This window comes from Acinonyx jubatus, chromosome D1, assembly GCF_027475565.1.
Source record: "Acinonyx jubatus isolate Ajub_Pintada_27869175 chromosome D1, VMU_Ajub_asm_v1.0, whole genome shotgun sequence".
Classification (NCBI taxonomy): Eukaryota; Metazoa; Chordata; class Mammalia; order Carnivora; family Felidae; genus Acinonyx; species Acinonyx jubatus.
Window position 1 is genome coordinate 70759355 of NC_069390.1, and position 26018 is coordinate 70785372.

The following is a 26018-nucleotide window of genomic DNA, read 5'->3' on the forward strand; positions in this document are numbered from 1 at the left end:
TAGTACCACATGGTCTTGATCATTGAAGCTATATGATAAGCCTCCGCAATGTGTACAATAACTCTTCCCACTTTGTTTTTCCAAACAATTGTTTGAGCTATTCTGTATCATTTTCCCTTTTATAGAAAACATAGAATAAACATACTTCTGTCTGCAAAGGCATTGCTGGGATTTTGATTGTAATTGCACTAATCTTGTAGACCAGTTTGGGGTTTTGACATTTTTCCCAAGTCCAATCTTCTAATCCATAAACATAGCAAGTCTCTCCAATTATTTAGGTCTTTTTTGATTGCTTTTACCAACATTTTGTAATTTTCTGGATGCAGATCCTAGATCTGTATGGTTAGATTTATATCCAAGGATTTCATTTTCTTCGGAGAAATTTTAACTCATCTTGTGTTAAATTTCAGTCTCCACATATTTGTTGTTAACATATTGAAACACTGTTGATTTTTATGTTGGCCTTGCCTCATGTGGCCTGTGGAAACCCATGTGTTTGGAAGTTTTTTGTAGATTCATTGGGATTTTCTATGTAGACAATTATGCCATCTTTAAATAGGGACAATTGTATTTTTACCATTCCAAACCATACACTTTTTACATGTATATTTTTGTTTGTTTTGTCCTTATTGTGCTGACTAGAATTCCAGTAGTATGTAGAATAAGAGTGAGAGCAAACATCTTTTTGTTTCTAGTCTTAGGGGGAAAGCATTCAGTTTCATAATGAAGTGTGACATTGTCTATAGATTTGTTGTAGATGCTCTTTATCAAGTTAAGGAAACTCCCCTCTATTCCAAGATTGCTAGGAGTTTTGTTTTGTTCTTGTTTTTGTTTTATCATGAATGGATGTTGTTACTGTCAAAAGGTTGTTCTCCTGCATCAACCTATATGATCATGATTATTTTTCTTTATCTGGGTTATTCTTTTGCTTTTTTACTGATTTTGGCAGGGTGGGGATCAAGTTATATCAAGAAGGGAGTCACAATCTCCAGGAATGTGAAAATGTATATTTTTCCCATTAATTATGTAAATTTTTGCTTTATATATTATGAATTTCATTGATTAGACATATATACCTTAAGATTGTTGTGCTCTTAAGACAGAACTACCCTTTTATCTTTATGAAATATCCTTTCTTATCTTTGGTGATCACTGTTTTTAAGTCTATTTTATTTGGTATAAATATTACTCTGTCAACCTTCTTATGCTTAAATTTACATGGTATATCTTCTTCTATCTACTTTTAATCTATCATTTTCTTTAGAATTCAAATGTACCTTCAACAGAGATCATTTGATTGCAACTTGATGTTTAATACATTTTGATAATCTTAATTAAAGTGTGTCCTCTGTAGGCAGCAGATAGTAGCAACTTGCTATTATATTCCTTCTGGTAATCTGTTGCCCTTTAATTTCAGTATTTAGTCCATTAACATATAATGTAACTATTGATATGGTTAAAACTTAGGTCTACTAATTTATTGTTTTCTGTTTGCTGTGTTTATTTTCCTTTACTTCTCATTTTCTGACCTATTTTTGGTAGTGGGAAGAGTAGTTAAAATTTTATTTCATCTCAATTTATCTTTTGGCTATCCATCCTTGCATTGGGTTTTTTAGTAGATGCTGTAGTGATTATATCATACATCTATCACTCTTCACTCAATTATTTATTTTATTTTATTTTATTTTTTTATTGGAAAGAGAGAGCATGCGAGTGGGTTTCATGCACATCCCAACCTGAGGCTCAATCCCACAACTCTGGGATCATGACCTGAGCCAAAATCAAGAGGTGTTCAACCAAACTGAGCCACCCAAGCACCCTACTTCTCTCAAATCTTAGTTATTTTTGGTACAGCTTAACATACAATATGAAAAACTCAGATTTCTATATTTCCATTCACCCTTTCCTCTATCATTCTTTATATTATAGCTGTCAAAAGTAGCATATGTGCACTGCAATATTAACCTTACAAAACAATTATCAATTTTTCTTTGAATGTTATATGTATTGAAATTCATTTAAGAGCTGAGGTGCCTGGGTGGCTCAGGAAGTTGATCATTGGACTCTTGATTTCATCAGGGGTCATGATCCTAGGGTCATGGGATCAAGCTCTGCCTTGGGCTCTACACTGAGATCTGAGCTTAGAGCCTACTTGAGATTCTCTCTTCCTCTTGTGCTCTCTCTGTAAGATAAAAGAGTTAAAATAGTATTTTGTATTTAATTTCCAATGATCTTCATTTGTTTCTGAAAAATTTTGGTTTTGCTATGGTATTTCTATGTAGTCTGTGAAATTTTCTTAAGCATTTACTGTAATATGAACTCTGGTGATAACAACTATTCTGTAATTTTTTTCTATGTATAAAATCCTTATTTGATCTTAATTCTTGAAGCATACTTTTCCTGAATATAGATTGCTAACATGACCTTGTTTTATTCCTCTTTCATAACTTTAAATGTTTTTCATTGTCTTTTGTCTGGTATTGGCATCTGATGAGAACTTTACAGTCATTTAAATTATATAACATATGTCATTTTGTCTTTAATTTTGAGCAGTTTTACCATGTGCCTAGTTTTCTTCAAATTTATTCTGTTTATGGCTCTCTGAGATTCTTGGCTTTGTTAACTTCTGTCTTTCACTAATTTAGGAAGGTTTTATTCACTGTTTCTTAAAGTTTTCTGCAGATTCTCTTTTCCCCTTCTGAGACTCCACTTAAACCCTAGAATCAAATAAAGTGTGTGCAGTGTGGTTTATGTCCTCCTTATCAATTCTGTGATTTAATGAGGTCATGAAGTTCCATCTTCATCTCTGGGTAAACTAGAGCGAGCTGTAGTAATGAGGAATGAAAACAGCTACATTGTCGTCAAATTTGAGCTGATTTATGATTGAGGTGCATTAGAGATTATGAAGCAAACTCAAAATGTCTGTTGAGGTGCTTGTTTAGAGATAAAGGAAAAGAATCAGGCAGTTAGGATGCATATTGTTTAAAGAGAGACTCAGTCTTTATTTTTCCTGCAGTACAATATAAAGGCAAAATGTCTTATCAGTTGAGACAGAATACTTGTATTTAAATTGTATAAGTTAAAAGATGAGATATAATGTTAATACTATCGAACTCTGTCTGCAGCATATTATGAAGTTGCTGAAAAAAGTCACCTAGAAAGATGTCAGAAGCAAAACTTAGTAATATTTTTGACCATTAAAATTTGTTTATCTCTATTTTCCTTTAATGTGTAGTATAGCATAAGGTGATTAGTTATGTATAAATAGTTTATATAATTATATTTTTGGAGTTTGCTTTTCTTTCCTTTACATCCAACTGAATACAGAAGTTGCACATGAAGAATGATGACAAGAGTAGAAATAGAGTGAAAAGCATTGAATTAGGAACTCAACACTCTAATGAATGAGAAGTTTTGACAATTTTGACAAGTACCCAGAAGGTGTAGTATGTGGTAACTTTTGGTATGAGCTATAATAGTCGTGTTTTTTTGTTAAGAAAAAAAAGGAAAAATATTTGTAAGAGCCAAGGGAGAGTAAAAACTAGTAGCAGATCTTCTAGCCCTGAGATAGGTGGGGGCATGTGAAATAAAACAACTTGCAGGTGAGCAGGGTCCTCTGAGGAAACCAGTTACAGCAAGGAAGTCAAGCAAACATTCAGAGAAGGGGCTGAGGATACAAAATTGTTGATCATGGATGTACAGGGTTTATGATCAGTGAAGGAGCCTAGGAGGGAAAGGTGATCAAGATTGGGTTAGCAGTAATAATGTAATAAGAACAGTTTGATTTATCCCTACCCACTTTCTTCTTGACAGTGTCTGACTGACGACTGTTGAGTGTTCCTCATCCTTCATGTATTCAGTAAGGGTTACTTCCTTCCAGCTCAGGAATCTCTTGATTGGTCCATAATCCAATCATTAAAACTCTTCCCTTTGGCAGTGATTTGTTTAAGAGGTATATACCCTATTATGATGAAACGAAAAGAATGTTTAGCTGGATCTTCTACAAAAAGTTTTCCTCTGTTAAAAGAAACACAGAAGAGGAAATAGATATTCCTGTTTGTACTTGTTTCTCCTAAGCATTACAGTGTAAATATTTTATGCCTGGAACTGTACCCATCTTGGGGACCATAAGGAGAACTTTTAAAATAAACTAAAGGATGTTACACACTGCTGCTCTTTTTGTTTTGTTTCACTTTTACACTTTGGTATTTCATTTCAGTGAATTCTTTAAAAGATGGATAGCAGAAGTTGATGGCCAACCCTCCATCTTCATTTAAGGAAATACATTTTGTTCTTAGTTATAATGATATTATCTGCTCAATGTAGAAAATAAAACAATAATAAATTATATAAAGTAGAAATTAAATATCTTGAGCCTCACTGTTTTCATACATATAAAATAACTTCTTTCAAATAAAGAAAAAAATAAAATTGCTTCTTTCTATAAACACAATAATGCTTTTTAAAACATATTGTAAGATGTTAAATGTCTGTAACCTGTAGTTTTCATTTAATGATAAAGGGAAAGCTTCACAGAGGAGAAGATGCTGGAGGAGTCCTAATGGATGATGAGTAGTTTGCAAGTGGGAAAGGGGAATAAAAGAAGTGGTGACAGAGGGAGATTCAGGTAGATGGGACAGTATTTATGTCTGAGAGAAGATTTTGTGCAAACGGAACAGGTGGTCACTGCAGAAGGAAAATGAGTCTACCAAATGCTGCATGGTGGAGAGGGATGGGAAATGGAAAGGAGAAGGGTGAATCAGATGAAAAAGGACCCAATACGCCATGTTTGAGTGTGATAATGGAGAGTGCAGGGAGCCATACAAGGAGTTCAAGTAGTTAAATAATATGAATGATTTCAAATTATCACTATTTCTCAAAGTCAGACAACTATGACTTTCATATTTATTTATTTAATGTTTTTTATTTTTGAGAGAGAGTACACGTGTTTGAGTGGGGGAGGGGCAGTGAGCGGGGAAGACCCAGAATCCAAAGCAGGCTCTAGTCTATGAACTGTCACCACAGAATCTGACGCAGGGCTTGAGCCCACAAACCGTGAGATCATGAACTGAGCCAAAGTTGGACACTTAACTGACTGAGCCACCCAGGAGTCCCATGATTTTCATATTTTAGCCCCAGCATTTAATGGCTATGAAATTGTGAGCAAGTTATTTGCCCTCTCAGCTTCCTCATTTGCAAAATGAGGACAGTGGAAGAAGGGTTGTGAAGATTCAATGAGGTAACTCAGGTGAAAGTACCTGGTCACATGCCTGACATATAGTAAGTTTTCTGTAAATATCAACTTTCCTTTACTGCCTATATTTTTTGTTGTTGTTTGGTTGTCGTATGGTTGACTAAAAAGCCGATTTACAAAAGCATTATTATTTTACTGAAACTTTTAAAAATATGGTTTACACTCATGTAAAGTGAACTGATATAAAAACTACTTTTATGAGGCTACTTAAATGCTACAACCCATTTACCCTCAGAACGAAGAGAACATTGCCCAAATTCACTTCAACAACCTGTATTGTATTATTGCTGGATAACAGGCAGGAACTAAGCAGTAGGCAATATAAAAAAAAAGAAATGCATGGACTTTAACTTCAATAAAATCAATAAACAACTGAATAAATATGACAAGACTCTAGTAGAAGTATATGTTAGACTGCCCAGTTGGTCTCTGGAAAATATTATGAACTCCCCTTCCCCCAAAATGTCCTCCTCTACTGATGATCAGCAAGAAGAAGCACCACTGGTGTAGAGGCATGACCTTCCAAGGTGCCTTCCTATAGCTGCATACATGTATTTACCATGGAATATGTTCTTTTCCAGGGAAGTATAATGTGAAAATTATAGTGACACACAAATAGTTTTTATTGGCATACCTAGAAATTGGTATCACTACCTGTTTTTTTTTTAAATCTCTGATGTAGAAATAATTTAGTATGTAAATGATGAGTGATACCTCTAGAACAGTCCTTAGCACATTGTCTGAATATAGATTTAACACCCACTTGTATTTTATTTTCATTGTAGTTCTTTTACAAAGCTCCCTCATCTGGCAGGAACAGAACAAAATTTACTTCTTGCCAAGAAAATCCAAACCCAGTGGAAGAAATTTGGACTGGATTCAGCCGAGTTGGTTCATTATGATGTTCTCCTATCCTACCCTAATGAGACAAATGCCAACTATATATCAATCGTGGATGAACATGGAATTGAGGTGATGTGGAATTGCTGGTACTTGCTGCATTTTATGACCCCACTTGTTTATGTGAATTGGGATGTAGGGTCAAGTAAAAATAGAAATTTGCTAATAGTGCAGTGGAACTCATATTTCTTAGAAAAGTTGATAGGTTACAAACTAATTATTCAGTGTCTACTGTGTGTTAGGCACAGTGCTAAGTCTTGAAGCCAGAATGAAGTCTAGGAACATGGTCTCTTTGCTTTAAGTAAGGTATGGCAGACGTTGGAACACATCATTTTAAGTTAATACGGTAAGTGTTAGGAAGAGTATGGTTTCGGTTCTTTACACAGAAAAGGTTCACTTAGCCAGACACGGATTTAGAGAAGGCTTTCTGAAAGCAGACCTCCCTGATACGTGAGTTATGAAAGATCCGAAGGGGTTAACCACATGAAAAATCAAAGTAAAAGAATTCTAGGCAGAAGAGAAAATTAAGGCAAAGGTTTGGAGACCTATACTAGCTTAGTATTATTGAGGAACTTAAAATTTTTCTGTATTTCAAAAATGTAAAGTACAAAGTGGGCCACTGTAAGAGATAAACCAGGATAAATGTTTTGGGAACAGGTCATAAAAGGGCTTATACATTGTCGTAAGAGGCTTAGCATTCAACTTCAGTCAGTGAATACCATTTGCAAGTCCTAAGCAATGGAAGGATGTGACTAGAGAGGCATCTTTTAGATAGTTTAGGCTGTCTTCAGATTAGACCTTGACTAGGCAAGAAATTCAAATTGGAGTCTTAAGTTAATAGTCCAGGTGAAAAATGATGATTCCCTGAATCAGGATGTTAGCAGGAATGAGGAAGAGGGATGATCTAAGAAACAGTTAGAAAGCAATATTAGTAGGAATTGATTAGTGATTGACTGGAGGCAGGAGATGAAGACAGAGTTCAGGGTGACTCCTAGTGTTTGGAATGGGTTGCTGGCTACTGACGCTGCTGGTAATTGCAGGGAATGCCAAACCAGAAGTCGGCCTGGGGTGAGAGATAAAAATTCAAACTTTGACATACTGAGTTTGGACATCCAATCTGATATAACCATCTGGCCCTTAAAAATACAAGTCTGGAAATATGGGTATTATAAGTATATTGGTTAAGGTTAAAACTTTGAGAGTCAATGAAATCTTATGGGAAGGGAGTATAAAATGAGGCAGACAGTGGACTGGGGATAAAACACAGAAAATATCATTTACATGGAATTGAAAGAAAAGGAGTCACTGGAAAAGGAGGAGGAGAACCATGGGGATGCCACCTTCAAAGCCCTGTTTTTATATAGGAATTTCTAGTCACCTGAGATGGCATTAATTTGCAGAGTTGCTACTATTTTGAAGGCGATAATAATGATAAAGCTCTTTTTCATTGTTGCCAGTAGAATTTACCTGTTTAATTATTGAATCTAGTTTCGGAATGCTTAATCTTGATAGTGGGGAAAATCTGGAATATTTCTCTCCAACTTTATGTGTTTCGATTTTCACTAGATTTTCAATACATCATACCTTGAGCCACCACCAGATGGATATGAGAATGTTACAAACATTGTTCCACCATATAATGCTTTCTCAGCCCAAGGCATGCCAGAGGTAAAATAAGACTTTTTTTTTTTTTTTTTTTTTACTAAACTCTTTAAACCTCCCTTTGTTATTTAAAGCCTATGTTGAGGACTAAAACTAAGGAGAAAAGGCGAATCATACATGATCCATACTTTGAGATTCAGTGCTATGAGCACCCTGTGTAAAAATAGTTTAAGAAAAAGAAAAAAAAAGAGAAATACATAAAAATCAGAGCCTGATGAAGTGGATGCCACTCTGAAATGACAAGCTACTGAACATATCTTTAATTCAGTAATGTCAGTAGATGTTTTTTACAAGCTTTTTTCCTTTGTTCATAGTCTTTGTCATAGATTTATAGATTACACCACAGAAGTTATTAATTTAATACTATGCTTGAAAATTAAACACGGTTGGGATTTCTTTTTTCTTTTAAAAATCCCCTTTATTTCACCCATCCCCCATCAATCTCCCCTCTGGCAACCATTGGTTTGTTGTCTGTGTGTGAGTCTGTTTGTTTGTACATTTTTGTTTAAATTCTGCATGTAAGTGAAATCATATGGTATTTGTCTTTCTCTGACTTCTCTTAACATAATACCCTATAGGTCTATCCATGTTATTGCAAATGGCAAGATCTCATTCCTTTTTCTGGCTAAGTAATGTTTCATTATACACACACACACACACACACACACACACACATTATTTATATATAATGTTCATCTGTCAGTGGACACTTGGGCTGCTTCCATACCGTGGCTCTTGTGAATAATGATTCAGTAAACATAAGGGTGCGTATATTTCTTTGAATTACGGGTTTTGTTTTCTTTAGGTAAATACCCAGTAGTATAATTACTGGATCATATGGTATTTCTATTTTTAATTTTTTGAGGAACTTCCATGCTATTTTCCACAGTGGTTGTACCAATTTACATTCCCACCGATGGTACCTGAGGATTTCTTTTTCCTTTTGTGAACACTTGTTATTTCTCATTTTTTTGGTACTAGCCATATCTGACACATATGAGGTAATATCTCATTATGGTTTGGATTTGCAATTCCCTGATGATTAGTAATGTTGAGAATGTTTTCATGAGTCTGTTGCCCATTTGTATGTGTTCTTTGGAAAATTGTCTATTCAAGTCTTTTGCCCATTTTAATCAGATGATGTATGTATGTATTTATTTTTTTGGTATAGAGTTGTATAAGGTCTTTACATATTTTGGATATTAATCCCTTACTGGATATATCACTTATAACTATCTTCACCCTTTTTAGTTTTGTTTATGGTTTTATTGACTGTGCAAAAGCTTTTTATTTTGATGAAGTCCCAATGGTTTATTTTTGCTTTCGTTTCCCTTGCCCAAGGAGACATATCTAGAAATATATTGTTAAGGCTAATGCCAAAGAAATTACTCCCTATGCTTTCTTTTATGGGCTTTATGGTTTCAGGTCTCACATTTAGGTCTTTAATCCTTATTTAGTTTATTTTTGTGTATGGTGTAAGAAAGTATCTTGGTTTCATTCTTTTGCATATAGTTGTCCATTTTTCCTAGCACCATCTATTGAAGAGACTGTCTTTACATTTTTGCCTCCTTTGTCATAGATTAATTGACTATGTAAGTGTGGGTTTATTTCTGGCCTCTATTCTGCTCCATTGATCTGTATGTCTGTTTGCATGCCAGTACCATGCTGTCTTGGTGTAGTATATCTTGAAATTTAGGATTATGATTCCTCCAGCTTTGTTGTTCTCCTCATGCTTAGTTTGGTTATTCCAGGTCTTCTGTGGTTCCATACAAATTTTAGTATTATTTTTTGTAGTTCTGTGACAAGGCTGTTGGTATTTTGATAGAGATTGCATTGAATCTGTCGATTGCTTAGGGTAGTATTTTAATATTTTTCCAGTCTATGAGCATGGAGTGTCTTCATTCTTCTGTGTCATCTTCGGTTTCTTTTATCAGTATTTTACAGTTTTGGGCGGTAAAAGTCTTCCAACTCCTTGGTTAGATTTATTCCTCGGTATTTTATTATTTTTGGTGTAATTACAAATGGGATTGTTTAAAACATAGCTGGGATTTTTAAAATGACTTTAACTGGGGTGCCTGGGTGGCTCAGTTGGTTAAGGGTCCAACTTCAGCCTAGGTCATGATCTCGCTGTTCCTGAGTTTGAGCCCCGTGTGGGGCTCTGTGCTGACAGCTCAGAGCCTGGAGCCTGTTTCAGATTCTGTGTCTCCCTCTCGCTCTCTGCCCCTCCCCCACTGACGCTCTGTCTTTGTCTCTCTCTCTCAAAAACAAACATTAAAAAAAAAAATTAAAAATAACATGACATTTATTTCCTGTGGCCCAGTGTATGCTGATAATCTCTTCAAAACAGAACACACTGGTTAAAGTGTTACATATTGGCTTTTTTTTTTTTAACTTCTCAAAGTATTGAAATATTTTCTAAAAACTTATACAGAATTAGCATGGATCTGTTTATTAAGCCCAAATCATGAAAGTTAACTTTTGATGATGTGGTATGGTGGAGGAAACTTATTGTTTGGTTTTCTCTTTAATATAGCAGTATTACATATTTAATTTTTTTTTTTTTTAATTTTCCTTACAGGGAGATCTTATATATGTGAACTATGCTCGTACTGAAGATTTTTTCAAACTGGAAAGAGAGATGAACATCAATTGCAGTGGAAAGATTGTTATTGCAAGATATGGAAAAATCTTCAGAGGAAATAAAGTATTGTATCATTTGCTTTTCTAGAGGGAAGAGGATAGTATGTATCCTGTAAATGTAAATGATCAGCTTGTGTCATGTTTTCCAGAATTACCTCAATATACATATTAAAAGTTTTTTCCCCCCTATTGGCCATGGTAGCATAGGAAATCCTGTTTTTTTGTTAACCTCCCATATCAAGAAAGGGAAATTACTTTTATTATAGAAACAAAATCTACTTTTCAAAAAATTTTGAAGGAAATTTTGTATGTAAGCTGAAAAATTAAAACTTCCTTGCATTACTCAGTTTCCTTGCCCAGACATGATCAATCTTAACAGCTTTTCTTAGAATATATGAATTCTGTGAAATATGAATATAAATATCTTTTTGTATGTACTAATTTTACATATATTATACATTTTTTTTATAAAGATAGGATCATACAGTATATGTAGCTTTACTTTTTCACTCAGTTGTAATACAAAGGTATTCCTCTAAGCTAACGCATTGAAAGTTGTATAACGTGTGGCTAAGAGTCTAGGACTCTAGATCCATACTACATGGGGTCTAGTCTAGGCTGTTTTCTAGATCTTTTACTGCAAGCAAGTTATTTAACCTTTCTCTGACAATGTTTCCTCGTATATAAAGTGAAATGAGTGCTCTCACTTTAGAATGCTTACTGAGATGAAATTATTTTGTGTGAAAGCACTTATGATAGTGACTGGTACTTAGCTAATTATAAATACCTGGCTTCTTATTAAGTAAATATCTCATTCTAGATAGGTGCATAATACTTTGTATAAGTATTATGCATGCATAAGACTTAATAAGCAGTTTAACCATTCCCGTGTTGACAGATGCTTGGCTTGAATTTATTACTATTACAAATAATTACATTGTGAACATCTTTGTCCATAAACACTTGAACATTTATGTAAAGACTTTTGTTGTATAGATTCCTAGAAATTGAATGGCTGAGTCAACATGTATGTTCTTTCAAAATTTTGAAAGCCATCATCAAATTGCCTTCAAAAAAGTTGTGACAGATTTCATTCGCATTCATATGTAAGAATGATTTCTGAATATTGGAATGTGTTTTAGTTAATCAAGACTGATGGTTATCTATCTTTTGCTATAATACTTCTGATAGTGAAGAATTCAGAATCTTGCTTGGAAAGGTTTTCCTGTTTGTGGTCAGTTTGGATTGTTAAAAAATGTTTACAGAACACGATGGGCAATTTTTCACACACTACAACTATTTTGTATAGAACTTTAAATTAGTTTAGTTCCACAAATATTTGTATGATGTGCCAGACTTGGAGGGTGGGTAGTTAAAAGTGAATTAAGACATGGTCCCTTTTCTAAAACCACCCTCAGTCTAGCAGGGGAGAAAGATATTTAAAATACTATGGCCCATCCTATAACAGAGATGTGTACAAAATAGAAGAGGCAGAAAGAAGGGAGACATTAATTTTGTAGTTTTAGGGACAATAGGAATGTTTAAAAGAAGAGACAGTCACTTATTTGGAGTTGTATAGAGTAAATGAGAGTTGTTTGCTCTCCCAGGGGAGAAATTGTATTCAAGACATAAAGGATTGAATGTGTAACAGCATGACAGAAAGCAGTGCCTTAAGTTTCCTTACATTATTAAATTGATTTTCACTTAGATGAATTAATTTGCCAGTACTACTTTATGGATTGCACATTGCCCCTGCAGGTTAAAAATGCCATGTTAGCAGGAGCCATAGGCATCATCTTGTACTCCGATCCAGCTGACTACTTTGCCCCTGGGGTACAGCCATATCCTAAAGGATGGAACCTTCCTGGAACTGCAGTGCAGAGAGGGAATGTGTTAAATTTGAATGGTGCTGGTGACCCGCTCACTCCAGGCTATCCAGCTAAAGGTAATGGATGGGCCTGTCATGGTCCACCTATTTTTACAAAAATATTACTTGCCCTTTTAGAAGACATAAAAGCAAACATCTATAGGATAACCTTAAAACTGTATGTAATTGTAATGTTTTGGATTACTGTTGCTAGGAATTCAAAAACCTTTCCCTCGTATTACTTTTTATTTTTATTTTTTTATTTTTATTTTTTTAATGTTTGTTTATTTTTGGGAGAGCAGTGGGGGGGGGGGGGGAGCGCAGAGAGAGAGACACAGAATCCAAAGCAGGCTCCAGGCTCTGAGCTGTCAGCACAGAGCCCGACGTGGGGCTTGAACCCACGAACCATGAGATCCTGACCCAAGCCAAAGTTGGCACTCAACTGACTGAGCCACCCAGGCCCCCTCCCTTGTGTTACTTTTGTTTCAGATTTCCATGAGGCGTGGACATGGAGAGGGAAGGGTGGTTGAATTCCTCTTTAAATTTTTTTTTTTTTTTTTGAGAGAGATGGAGCACGAGCAGGGGAGGGGCAGAGAGAGAGGGAGGGAGACACAGAATCTAAATCAGGCTCCAGGCTCCAAGCTGTCAGCAGAGAGCCCAATGGGGGGCTCAAGCTCATGAAGATCATGACCTGAGCCAAAGTCAGCTGCTCAACCTACTGAGCCACCCAGGCACCTCAATTTATCTCTACTTTTTTTTTTTACTTTTTTTTTTAATGTTTATTTATTTTTGAGAGACACAGTGACAGAGTGAGAGCAGGGGAGGGGCAGAGAGAGACGTAGACACAGAATCCAAAGCAGGCTCCAGGTTCTGGGCTATCAGCACAGAGCCCAACGTGGGGCTTGAACCCACGAACTGTTAGATCATGACCTGAGCTGAAGCTGGACACTTAACCGACTGAGCCACCCAGGTATCCCTCTCTCTACTTTTAATAGAGGTCCAGAAACACAGGTCCCCATACCCAAAGTAACATTTCTTTTACCAAACTAGGACTTTGGTTTTCTGAATTGCTTACTGATTTTATCCTTCTTTAAATGATACATTTGTATTTTTTTTAAATACCAGTAAGTTTTTGATGTTGTTTCATATGTAAAATGTAAAACGTTTTGACATCTGTGTAACTACCTCCACAATTAAGATAATGAACAGATCCATTATCCCAGAGTTTTCACTCATCTCTTTGTAATGCTTTCCTCTCAACCCTTCCTCACCCACTCCTTGCCAATTCCTAGGCAATCACTGATCTGCTTTCTGTCGGCATAATTATTTTGAGATCCATCCACATTTACGTCTGTGTCAATATTTCATTCTTTTTTATGCTATGTAGTATTTCACTGAATACACTATAGCTTGTTTATTCATTTATTTGTTGATGGATATTTGGATTGTTTTTAGTTTGGGGATTCCTGTATATAAAGCTACTATGAACAGTTGTATAGAAGTCTTTACATGTACATATGCTTTTAGTTCTCATGGATAAATCTATAGAAATGCAATGGCTGGATAATATGATGCATATTTAACCTTTGAAGAAATTTTCAAATTGTTTTCCAAAGTGGTTGTACCATTTTACACCTTAGCATCAGTGTGTGAGTATTCCAGTTACTGTACCCTTGCTACATTTAGTTTGGTCAGTCTTTTTGATTTTACATTTTTGATTTTACATTTTACATTGTAGAGAATCCTCCAATTTACTTTTTTTTTTTCCCCAAAGTTTTGGGGCCATTCTAGGTCCTTTCCATGTGAATTTTAGAACAAGCTTATTTCCACTGAAAACGCTCCTGGGAATTTGAGATTGAATTAAATCTATATGTCAGTTTGGGTAGAATTGACATTTTAGAAGATACTAAATATTTTGATCTGTGCACATGACACAACTCTTCGATTACTTAGGTATTATTTAATTTATCTCAGCATGTTTGTAGTTTTATTGTACAGATCCTGTCTTTCACATTTATCCATATGCATTTTCTAGTTTTATGCCTTTTAAAAACACATTTTAAATTTCAATGTCCATACACTTATTGCTAGTAAATAGAAATGCTTTGTATTTGTAGAAGAAATACATTGATCTTGTGTCCTGCAAACTTGTTAAACTTAGTAGTTCTAGCAGATTTCTGTAGATACTATCAGTCTTTACACAGATGATCATGTTTTCTGAGAATACACTTTATTTCTTTGTTTCCAGTATGGATGCCTTTTGCTTTTTAGTATACTGGCTAGTACCTCTCCTACACTGCTGAAGAAAGTTGTTTAGAGGAGATACCATTCCCTTTGTTCCTGCCTCAAGGAGAAAAAAAGTCCAGTGTTTTCTTCTTAAGTCTGATATTGCTGTAGGTATTTTTTATAGATGTTTTTTGTCAGGTTGACAGAAGTTGTCAGGTTTGTCAGGAAGTTTACTTCTAATGTGCTAAGAGCCTTTATCTTAGCACATTTACCTAGGAATGTACAATGGATTTTGTCAAATGCTTTTACCGAGTCTTGAGATGATAATAAGTTCTATTAATTTTGTTAAGTTATACTCGTAAACTTTTGAATGTTAAACCAACCCTGCCATCCTGGGATAAACTCTGCTTGAACACAGTGCATTATCCTTTTGTTAAGAATATCTTTCATGAGGAGTATTGGCCTATGGATTTATTTTCTTGTGTATTTCTATCTCATTTTGGTTTCAGAGTAATGTTGGCCTCATGGGATGAGTTGGGAACTATTTCATCTTTTTTTAAATAGGAGTTTATATAGAATGGGTTTGATTTTTGCCTGTAAACATTCAGTAGAATTCCCTGGCAAATATATCTGGGCCTGAAGTTTTGTTTTATAGGAATGTTTTTAACTACAAATTCAATTTTTTAAACAGATATGTGGCTAGTTAGGTTGTCCATTTATTCTTGAGTGAGCTTTGGTACTTTGTCTCCTAAGGATTTTGTCCATTTCATCTAAGTTGTTAAATTTAATAGAGTTGTTCATAATCTTCTCAGTCTGTGTGTGTGTGTGTGTGTGTGTGTACATACATGTACAAGTATGCTATTCTTTATTCCTGATTGTGGCAATTTTTTTTTCTTTTTTTCCTGAACTGTCTTGCTAAAAATTAATCAGCTTTATTGATATTCTCAAAGCACCAGCTTTGGATTGTATTAATAATTGCTCCCATTTTTCTATTTCATATTTCTTACTTTTCTGCTCTGATCTTTATTATGTCCTTTCCCTGCTTATTTTTCCCTCATTTGCTCTTCTTTTCTAGTTTGTCAAGGTGGAATCTGATGTCATTTGATTGAAACCTTCCTTTGTTTCTAAGATGGGTGTTTGGTGCTGTACAACTATTTTGGCTGAAAGCCAAAGTCCCAGTGAGGTTGTAAGTCTGACCATAGGTTTCAGTCTTCCTTTAAAGAGAATATTGTATTACTGTTTGAATAGGATCTTTATTATTCCCAAGATCTCATAAGTTCCCTTTAATTTTTTTTCAGTTATATCTAGTTTCAGAATTTGGGACACATTTTCCAGGCAATTGGTTAACTGAGGCTTCTTTAAGAAGGATTCAAGATATCCTTGAAGAAATAAAATACTCTTCTAAAATTCAAGAGAAATACATGAAGTGTCAAAACAGATTTGGAAATTTTTAATCCCAATGGTTGATTTTACATTAAAATATAAATGATTTAGTTTCTTACTGTTGAATAAAATAGGCCATGTTAGGCAAAACAATCATTGGCTTGGGGGGAACTTTCAGTTTTTGATATAACTTCAAACATGTAATAGATCTGCAATAGTAATAAAAGAAATCTCTTTATACCCTTGGCTCAGATTCTTCAATTATTTTCAATTTACCTTATTGATTTCTGCAGAGTACACTTTTAGACTTGATGTCAAAGAAGGAGTGGGAATCCCCAAGATCCCTGTACATCCTATTGGGTATAACGATGCAGAAGTATTGTTACGGTATGTTTTTTTAATTGGATAGGAGATTAAGATATTTTGTACTAATATGTCCATTTTCTCATCTAAAGTCAATGTAATCTAATTATGTTGAAAGTTAAGTCTGGTTGTACACCTGAAACCAATGTTATGTGTCACTTATATCTCACTAAAATTTTGTTAAGTAAAAATTCAGGAAACAAAGTAGGAAAATGAGTTAAAAAAAAGAAAAGTCTTGTGTCAAGATTCTCCTGAAGTAGGAATAACAGAGCACAGCAAGAAATGGCAAGAAACTATTAGTTTGCTACAAATGAAAGTCTCAAGTGCAAAACTGTCCAAAGATAGAAAAATACTGATTGGAAATTTTTCAAGTAGTTGGATTTTCTTAGGTATTAATTTGATGTTTATACCTGACCTGTATTTTAAAAATATTAGAATGTCCACTACTTATTAGATTTGTGAACTTGGACCAGCTACTTCATCTTTCTCTGATTCAGTTTCCTTGTCTGTGAAATGAGGATAGTAATTGTTTCTCCCTGATAGAGTTTTTAGGAGGAGATGAGATCAAGTACATGAAGTATCTAGAATATAGTAAATATTTAATTAATGTTTGCTATTCTTGCATTCTGTTACTGATGTTCTTTTACAAACATCCAGACTTTTTTTTTTTTAAGATGTCTATACCGATACAATTAGTGATTGCTTTATGAGTACCTACTAGATAATCAGCGCCTCTAGAAATTAATTTATTCTCCTTAACACAGTCATGAATTTCCTATTTTCAGTATTTCTTAAAAAAAAAATCTTTAATGTTTGTTTATTTTTGAGCATGAGTGGGGGAGGGGCAGAGAAAGACAAAGAATCCGAAGCAGGCTCTAGGCTCCAGGCTGTCAGCCCAGAGCCTGTGGTGGGTCTCCAATTCACAAATCATGAGATGATGACCTGAGCTGAAGTCAGTATTTTCAGTATTTCTTAATCTTAAGTCTTCACTAGTCAAAAGTAAAGAGGCCGATGCTTCTCATTTCCTCTCCCTATCTTTTTCCTTAAGCTGTCTTATCACAAACATATTAAATACTTTATCTCAATTATGGCTTTCTCGGTAAAATGTCAGTTCCCCAAGGAGAGGGAACGTTAGCAGTACCTAGCTCAATAAATATTTGTTAAATGTATGATGAAATATGTCATTGTCAGACTTCATGATTTCTTCTAAGAAACTGTGACGTCAGCCTTCTTTCTGTCATTTTCATTTTCTCTCGACAGTCACATGGGAGGAACTGCTCCACCAGATGACAGCTGGAAGGGAAGTCTTAATGTGGATTACAACATTGGGCCTGGCTTTGCAGGGCATGATTCCTTCAGGTAATTTTATATTACTTTAATAGATTGGAAAAGTTTTACATGTTTAATGGAAAAATGTCAAGATAACTGTTCTGCCAGGTAGCTTTTGCTTGTCTTTTTCTCATTTTTCATAGTGAACAATTGATACTTACAGGGGTGCTTGGGTGGCTCCAACGTTGGATTTTGGCTCAGGTCATGATCTCACAGTTTGAGAGAATGAGCCCCGCCTTGAGCTCTGTGCTAGGTGTGGAGCCTACTTGGGATTCTCTCTCTGCCCCTCCCCATTAGCTCATGCTGTCTCTTCCTCTCTCAAAATCAATATATAAACATTTTTTAAAAATTGAAAAAAAGAAGTACTTACAGAGTGATGTACTGAATTATTATTCTTATAGTGGTATCAGAACATTTGTTTTATAAAGTCTTAAACATGACTAAATTTGAGTTTAGTGTTTAACATTTAACTTCCTTTTTCACCTTAAATTTTAGAACAATGTTTGAGATAACCCAGTATTTCAAATGTATAACCTTTTGAAAGTTGCTTTAAGGGAAGGAGTACAAGACAGGAGACAAAGGAGCGTAACATATATTGGTCACCTACTACGTAGGGTAAGCACATAACTATGGTAAGGCTCAATGCATTATCATTCTCACATGCACTATTGTAGAGGAGTGATCACAGAATGTTTGTTCTTTGAGCTTAAGTTATACAGAAAGGTTAAGTTGAACACTGGATCAAGGCAGGCAGGAAATTGCAGTTTAAAGAGATCATCTTGGGTAGAGTTGTGAAACAACATGGCATGATTACAACTTGAAGTAGTTTGATTTGCCTGAAAAAGAAAGGGAGATAGAACACTGATAAATCAGAGAACATATAGCTCTTTTTAATAAAATCAGTCTTGTTTGGTAACACGTTACGATAACAATGTGAAATTGGATTCTTAGTGGTTTTTAGTTTTTGTAAGAATTTTTCTCCAGAACTTTTAAGGTATTAGAAGTTTAATATTTTATTTTATGGGAATTTTAGAAATACTTTAAGTGCTTATTTATCTTTATAACTTAGAGCAGAGTTACTTTAATATAAGAGAGTTTCTTATCTAATTTATTAATACCTTAACAGCAGCAGGAAAACCTAACATACACAATGAAAGATAAAGGCTGTTTGTTTATTGAGTGTGAGCAGGGAAGAAGGGCAGAGGGAGAGAGAGAGAATCTCAAACAGGCTCCATTCTCAGCATGGAGCCTGATGCAGGCCTTGATCTCATGACTAAGGATCAAGACCTGAGCCAAAATCAAAAGTCAGACACTCAACCAACTAAGCTATCCAGGTGCCCCAACAAAGGCCTTTCTGATTTAGAAACAGAAACATGATGACACAGAGAACACAGAAAACCTACAGCTTCAGTTCTGTAATTGTAGTTCAAGAGTAAATCAGAAGCATACAAATCCCCTTGTCTAGATATCAAAAAGCTGTTCTTCACCATGGGCACAAAATTATTAATTGATTTGAGCTCAAAATGAACAAATACACAAATAAAAATCTCTGTCATTTTTCACCCAGAAGAGTTCTTGACAATCTATTTACAGATATTCAACGTCGTTTTTCACTCAGATAAGCCGTCTAGATTCTCTGTCATTTCTCACCCAGAAGAGCCCTTGACAATCTACTAATCCATTTACAGAGATTACCAAGTGACAAGACATGAAACCACATTCCTGGAGGGGGAGATGGGTGGGAGGATGGGCTAAACGGATGACGGGCATTAAGGAGGGCACTTGTTGGGATGAGCACTGGGTGTTATATGCAAGTGATGAATCAATGGGTTCTACTCCTGAAATCCTGAAACGAATACTATACAGTATATTAAGTAACTTGAACTTAAATAAATACATTTTTTAAAAACACGTACCAAAAAACCCAAAACATGAAATCAGTAGGAAAAAGAGTATATAGTTAGAGATGCACAAAAAGAGACAAACCAAGGAACAGACTTAACTATAGAGAACAAACTGATAGTTACCAGAGGGGAGGTAGTTTGGGGAGAATGGATGAAACAGGTGATGGGGTTAAAGAGTACACTCATCATGATGAACACCAAGTAATGTACAGAATTGTTAAATTACTGTATATTGTATGCCTGAAGCTAATATAACACCATATGTTAACTATACTGGAATTAAAAAAAAAAAACTTAATAATACAAAAAGCTAGAGGGGCACCTGGCTGGCTTAATCAGTAGAGCATGAGACTTTTGATCACGGGTCATGAGTTCAGGTCCCACGATGGGCATAGAGCTTACTTAAAAAAAGATAAAGTATAATTTTTAAAAAGTTGGAGATACAGATCATCAGCAGAGTTAAAATTCTGTCACTGCTTCTGATTTACCTCAGAGCCAAAAGAAGACCTGTCTGGGTTTATGCTACCCACACCTTGTTCTGTGAGGTGAATCTATTGCACATCTCAATGGAACTTCCAAAAATGCTAAAGGATGATTTTTTAAAGTAAAACCATAATTCTCCTACAGATATAAAATGAACATGTGTCAAATATTTCATTTAATTCATTAATAAGGAAGCTGCAAAAGAGTTTAAGATGGTTCAAAGGAAAATTCAATGATACAAAAACAGAATGCTGGAATGAAAGTACAGCACTCAATAGCGGAAAAACTTGTTTCTTCCACTCTGAAGGAATGAACTAAATATTCACTAGACAGAGTGGGTGTTTCAGTCGATGGGTTGTTTCTACAAATTAACCTCAATCTCTACAGAGTTGTGAAATCTTCTAATCAAAGACAGTGATAGGCAGAGGTAACTGATGGATGAGCTAAGGCCTTTCTTGCTTTTTCCTTAAAGGAGTTTATTCATTCATTTCACAAATATTTATTGAGCATTTACTATAACCTAGGTACTATTCAGCAGTGCACAAAACAGGCAAAATTCCCTCCCATGTGGGGCTTACATTGTCGTTCATTTTTTTTTTTTTTTGGAACATTATGAATTTGAAGTGATAGTAGGACAAATGGATATTCTTTTAGAAACTTCTGGAGTCAATGGTATTAAAACTAGGAAGGCTTAAGGATTAAATATGTGTATAGTCTATTTTCAGGTTTTGATTAAAATAGATTTTTTTTCCGGGGTGCCTGGGTGGCTCAGTCGGTTGAGCGTCCGACTTCGGCTCAGGTCATGTTCTCACAGTTTGTGGGTTCGAGCCTCAAGTTGGGCCCTGTGTTGACAGCTCGGAGCCTGGAGCCTGCTTTGGATTCATTGTCTCCCTCCTCTCTGCCCCTAGCCCACTCGCATTCTGTCTCTGTCTCTCTCAAAAATAAATACACATTAAAAAAAAATTTTTTTAAATAGATTTTTTTTCCTCATTCCTCATTTGTAACATTCGTATTTTCTTCATTTAATGACATAGTATCAATGGCTTGGGGTTTCTTACTAATCTTGGGCTTCTATTTTTAGATATACATGCTAAAAGTGTTTCTGCTTTTTTGCTATTAGTTTTTATCTATTTGATATTTTAAATGAACATTTAAAAATATTTTTTTTTATCTGAATATGCATTCAGAAACACAGTATACTTCTGGTGGGGAAAAACCAGAATCTGCAGTTAGCAATGTAAAGGTTTTGACAACCTCTTAATTCCTCCATTCATAAATAAACATAAATTAGAAACTGCTGAGATTCCTCTATCTACCCCACCCCCCAAGGGTAAAGACTTATTTTGTTTACTTCTGAAAAAAATGGCTCAGCATTTTCCCATATCATTTTGGGTTCATAAAATGTGAATGGCTTTTTTGTTTGTTTTTCTATTTGAGCTTGATTGAATTTTCCTTTGAGTTATAATTTGGGAAGTTGTATTTCATGAACGGATATATAAAACGCTGGCCCAAATCAGAATCAACAGTGATGGGCTAGAAAAGTTTCATCATACAGTTGTCTTGTGCATTTTAGCAGGTGCTTCCCAAATTCCTATTTCCTTCCCAAATTTGCCATGTTTCTTTTTGGCAGCTCTCAGCCAGCTATTTAACAATGTACTGACTGAATAACCTTGAAGAAAGGTCAATAACCTTGAAGAAAGTTACTCACCAGCAGGAATTAATGTAAATACAAAGACCTACCTAAAAAATGCTTATTTGTTCTTTAACACATAATTGGCTGTCTTATTTTTGTAATTCATACAGTATACTTACAAAGTTTAGAATGAACACCCAAGACATTTTGAATAAGTATTTTGGACTTTATTAACAATATAGCTTTGTGGGAGAAGCAATAAAAAATATTGACATTCTATTTTCAAAATCTGACTTCAAGCATGCTTAAGTACTTAGGAGTAAAATACATTAACCATTTGAAAATTGCACACATCAACAATATTAATGATTATAGAATTTAGGTTGTGGATGTACGGGAATTCATTGACTTATTAGAGTTTTCTGTAATTTTGAGATTTTTCATAATAAAACGTTGGAACAAAACTGTTAGACATAATGCTCTACGTGAAGTAATTTATTCCCTTTGTAATCCTAGGAAGGTTAGAATGCATGTTCATAACACCAATAAAATTACAAGGATTTATAATGTAATTGGAACAATCAGAGGATCTGTGGAACCTGGTGAGTATGAATTTTTAAACACTTCATTTTCACAAAGATTAAAAGAGTAAGAGATAAAAACCTCTAGTCAATAATTATTTCCCTTGAGTGATTAGAGACAACTACATTTGAAAAAAAAAAATTGCACAACGCTAAAAGAAACCTGTACTTTATAAGTGTTGATTTTTTTTTTCTATAGAAGAAACACAACCAAAAGGGAGTTTAATTTAAAGACCCAAGTCACAAGTATTTGTAAGGTATTCAAAATTGTAGTTCTTTTGAACACATTATTTTCCAGACAGGTATGTTATTCTAGGAGGTCATCGGGACTCCTGGGTGTTTGGAGCTATTGACCCAACCAGTGGAGCTGCTGTTTTGCAAGAAATTGTCCAGAGTTTTGGAAAACTGATGGGTAGAGGTAAGTGATGTTTCTTTGGTAGTTGATGACAAAACATGACTCACTTAATTTTCCTCTATTTTTAGGCACATATGCCTAATTAATGTATGTTAACAATGATTGCAGGCTGGAGACCTAGAAGAACAATTATTTTTGCCAGCTGGGATGCAGAAGAATTTGGGCTGCTGGGCTCCACAGAATGGGCTGAGGTAAATATGGCCGGAGGTTCTTGTTCTTGATCAACAGGGAAACAAATACATGTATTTCAGGGTGATCACAGATAGATTCCATTAGCTAAAAATGGTTTTAGTTTGGAGAAAGACTAAAAAATTTAAGAAATTTTGTAAATGGAATTATTTTAGTAAATAGCCTTTCTGATTTCAGGTATTTATTTCTTTTTTAGGTATGATTGATTTTCATCTCACACTGGTCCCAGATGCTTTATCTTTAAGTGTCTCTCCTAGACACCCTTCTTTCTTCTTCCCTTAGCCTCCATATTGAGTAAGTTCTTTAACGTACAGGGTAAGGCCACACATTTTTGTCAGGACATGAACACTGTATACTTGCTTTACCTGCACTGTCTATTTATCTTTCGGTTGATATTTTATAGAATTGTTTTAAAGCATGTCATATATTTCTTGTTATTGTCTGGTTTTAAAATACTTTCCTCCTGACTACTTACCTGTTTATTTTGAAATAACGTGAATGAAATAAACGTGGGGGTGAAATCATATAGTTATTTCTCTGCTTTCTTGTCCATATATTCAATTGACATGGCAAAGTTTTGTTATCATTTTGGTAATTATCAATATGCATTTTGGAAGTAGACTGTTCATTTGGATGAATCAAATTTCCTCTACTTTAAAAAATGCAAATTCTTGTGAATGCATGTGTATATAAATACGTGACTCTGTTTCTCTAATTTTACCAACTTAAAGATCAAAAAAATCTCAGATATAAAATAAAACATGTACTTCACATTAATCTAAATAAATCGGGGTTAAAAGACAATTTCAACACTGTGAACTCATGATAATATTCAGCAGCATAATTTTCTTAAAAATAGTTAAGGAATCTTTATTTCTACTCAAAATGTTATAATGGAAACTCTGACTCTATCTATAGAAGAGACAGCTACTATTTGGCCATTATGGGCAAGGGGAGAGAGGAAATAGTCCTCACTTGTGCCATAACCACTCACAGCTTTACATTTTTTATTATAATATATTCTATTTATTTAATTTAAATTTATTTATTTTGAGTGAGAGAGAGAGAGAGAGAGAGAGCGAGCATGCATACTCAAGAGCAGGGGAAGAGTAGAGAGAGAAGGAGAGAGAGAGGGGAAAGAATGAGAACATAACCCAAACTAGGCTCTGCACTGCCAGCATGGAGACCAATGCGGGGTTTGAACTCACGAACCGTGAGATCATGACCTAAGGCAAAACCAAGAGTCAGATGCTCAACTGGCTGAGCCACCCAAGTGCCCCTATTCTTCTTTTTAAATTTAAGTATAGTTGACATACGGTATTAGTTTTGGGCACACAAACTGTGGATTGATAATTTTATACATTATTCAATGCTTGCCATAATAAGTGTAGTTACTACCATCTATCACCGTACAAAGTTATTATAATATTGACTATGCTGTACTTTACATTCATGACTTGTTTATTAGTTATAACTGGAAGTTTGTACCTCTTAATCCCCTTCACCTATTTTGCCCATTTTCCCACTCCTCTCCCTTCTTGCAACCACTAGTTTTTTCTCTGTATTTATTAGCCTTTGTTTTTTGTTTGTTTCTTAGATTCCACACATAAGTAAAATCATGTGGTATTTGTCTTTCTCTGACTTAATTCAGTTAGCATAATACCTCCTAGGTCCATCTATAGGTCCATCTACAATGTCACAAATGGCAAAATTTCATTCTTTTTTATGACTGAGTAGTATTCTCGTGTGAGTGAGTGTGTGTGTGTGTGTGTGTGTGTGTGTGTGTGTGTAGAGAGAGACATCACATCTTCTTCACTCATCCCTTGATGGACACTTAGATTGCTTCCATACCTTGGCTATTATAAGTAATGATGTAATAAATATAGGGGTGCATATATCTTTTTTAATTTGTTTTTATTTTCTTTGGATAAGTACCCACCAGTGGAATTTCTGGATCATATGGTAGTTCTATTTTTAATTCTCTGAGGAACTTCCACGCTGTCCTGTAGTGACTGCTCCAATTTCTGTTCCTACCACCAGTGCACAAGGGTTCCCTTTTGTCCACGTCCTCACCGATACTTGTTATTTCTTATCTTTTTGATACTAGCTATTCTGACAGATAGGAGATGATATCTCATTGTGGGTTTCATTTGCATTTCCCTGATAAATGATGTTGAGCATATTTTCATGTGTCTGTTAGCCATCTGTATGTCATCTTTGAAAAAATGTCCATTGAGGTCCTCCACCCACTTTTTATTGGCTTATTAGGGTTTTTTTTGTTGTTGTTGCGTTGTATCGGTTCTTTATACGTTTTGGATATTAATCCCTTCTTAGTACATAATTTGTAAATATCTTCTCCCATTCAGTAGGTTGCCTTATTGTTTTATTGATATTTTTGTTTGTTTTTTTTTTGTTGTTGTTTTGCTGTGCAAAAGCTTTCTATTTTCATGTAGTCTCAATTGTTTGTTTTTGCCTTTGTATCTCTTGCCTAAGGAGACAGATCCAGAAAGATATTACTGAGGCTGATATCCAGGAGATTACTGCTTATATTTTCTTTTGGGAGTGTTATAGTTTCAGGTCTTACATTTAGGTCTTTAATAAACTTTGAGTTTGTTTTTGTGTATGGTATAAGAAAATGGTCTAGTTTCATTCCTTTGCATGTAGCTACTCAGTTTCCCCAACACCATTTATTGAAGAGACTGTCTTTTTCCTATTGCATATTTTGCCTCCTTTGTCATAGAGTAATTGCAATTAAGTGGGTTTATTTTTGGCTCTGTATTCTGGTCCATTGATCTATGTGTCCTGTTTTTTTAAGAGTTTTTTTTTTTTTTTAAGTTTATTTATTTTGGGAGTTAATTTATTTTGAGGGAGAGAGAGAGAATGGGAGAGAGGCAGAGAGGGACAGAGAGAGAATCCCAAGCAGGCTCTGCACTGTCAGCACAGAGCCCGAAGTGGGGCTTGAACTCACGAAACATGAGATCATGACCTGAGCTGAAATCAAGCCAAATGGCTCTACCATCTGAGCCACCCAGGCACCCCAATGTGTGCCATTTTTGTGCCAGTACCATACTGTTTTGATTACTATTGCTTCTTAGTGTAGTTTGTAATGTGGGATTATGATATCTCTAGTTTTGTTCTCTTTTCTTAAGATTATCTTGTTTATCTATAGTCTGTTGTGCTTCCATACAA

At 34.9% G+C, this 26018-nt stretch overlaps 1 protein-coding gene across 4 annotated transcripts in view; it reads left to right on the forward strand.

Annotated features, from left to right (window-relative positions):
* NAALAD2 (N-acetylated alpha-linked acidic dipeptidase 2) overlaps window positions 1-26018 on the forward strand; it is a 70139-nt gene that overhangs the window by 12051 nt on the left and 32070 nt on the right. For all 4 annotated transcript variants that reach the window (XR_008290539.1, XM_015081238.3, XM_015081246.3 and 1 more), the window contains 9 exons: window positions 6040-6226; window positions 7721-7822; window positions 10395-10520; window positions 12215-12401; window positions 16226-16319; window positions 17556-17654; window positions 22161-22246; window positions 22524-22643; window positions 22749-22831. Coding sequence is in view for 3 of the 4 variants with exons in the window: in XM_015081238.3 (XP_014936724.2) it covers window positions 6040-6226; window positions 7721-7822; window positions 10395-10520; window positions 12215-12401; window positions 16226-16319; window positions 17556-17654; window positions 22161-22246; window positions 22524-22643; window positions 22749-22831 (1084 nt within the window). In the remaining variant the exon portion in view is untranslated. The remainder of the gene's footprint in view (window positions 1-6039; window positions 6227-7720; window positions 7823-10394; window positions 10521-12214; window positions 12402-16225; window positions 16320-17555; window positions 17655-22160; window positions 22247-22523; window positions 22644-22748; window positions 22832-26018) is intronic.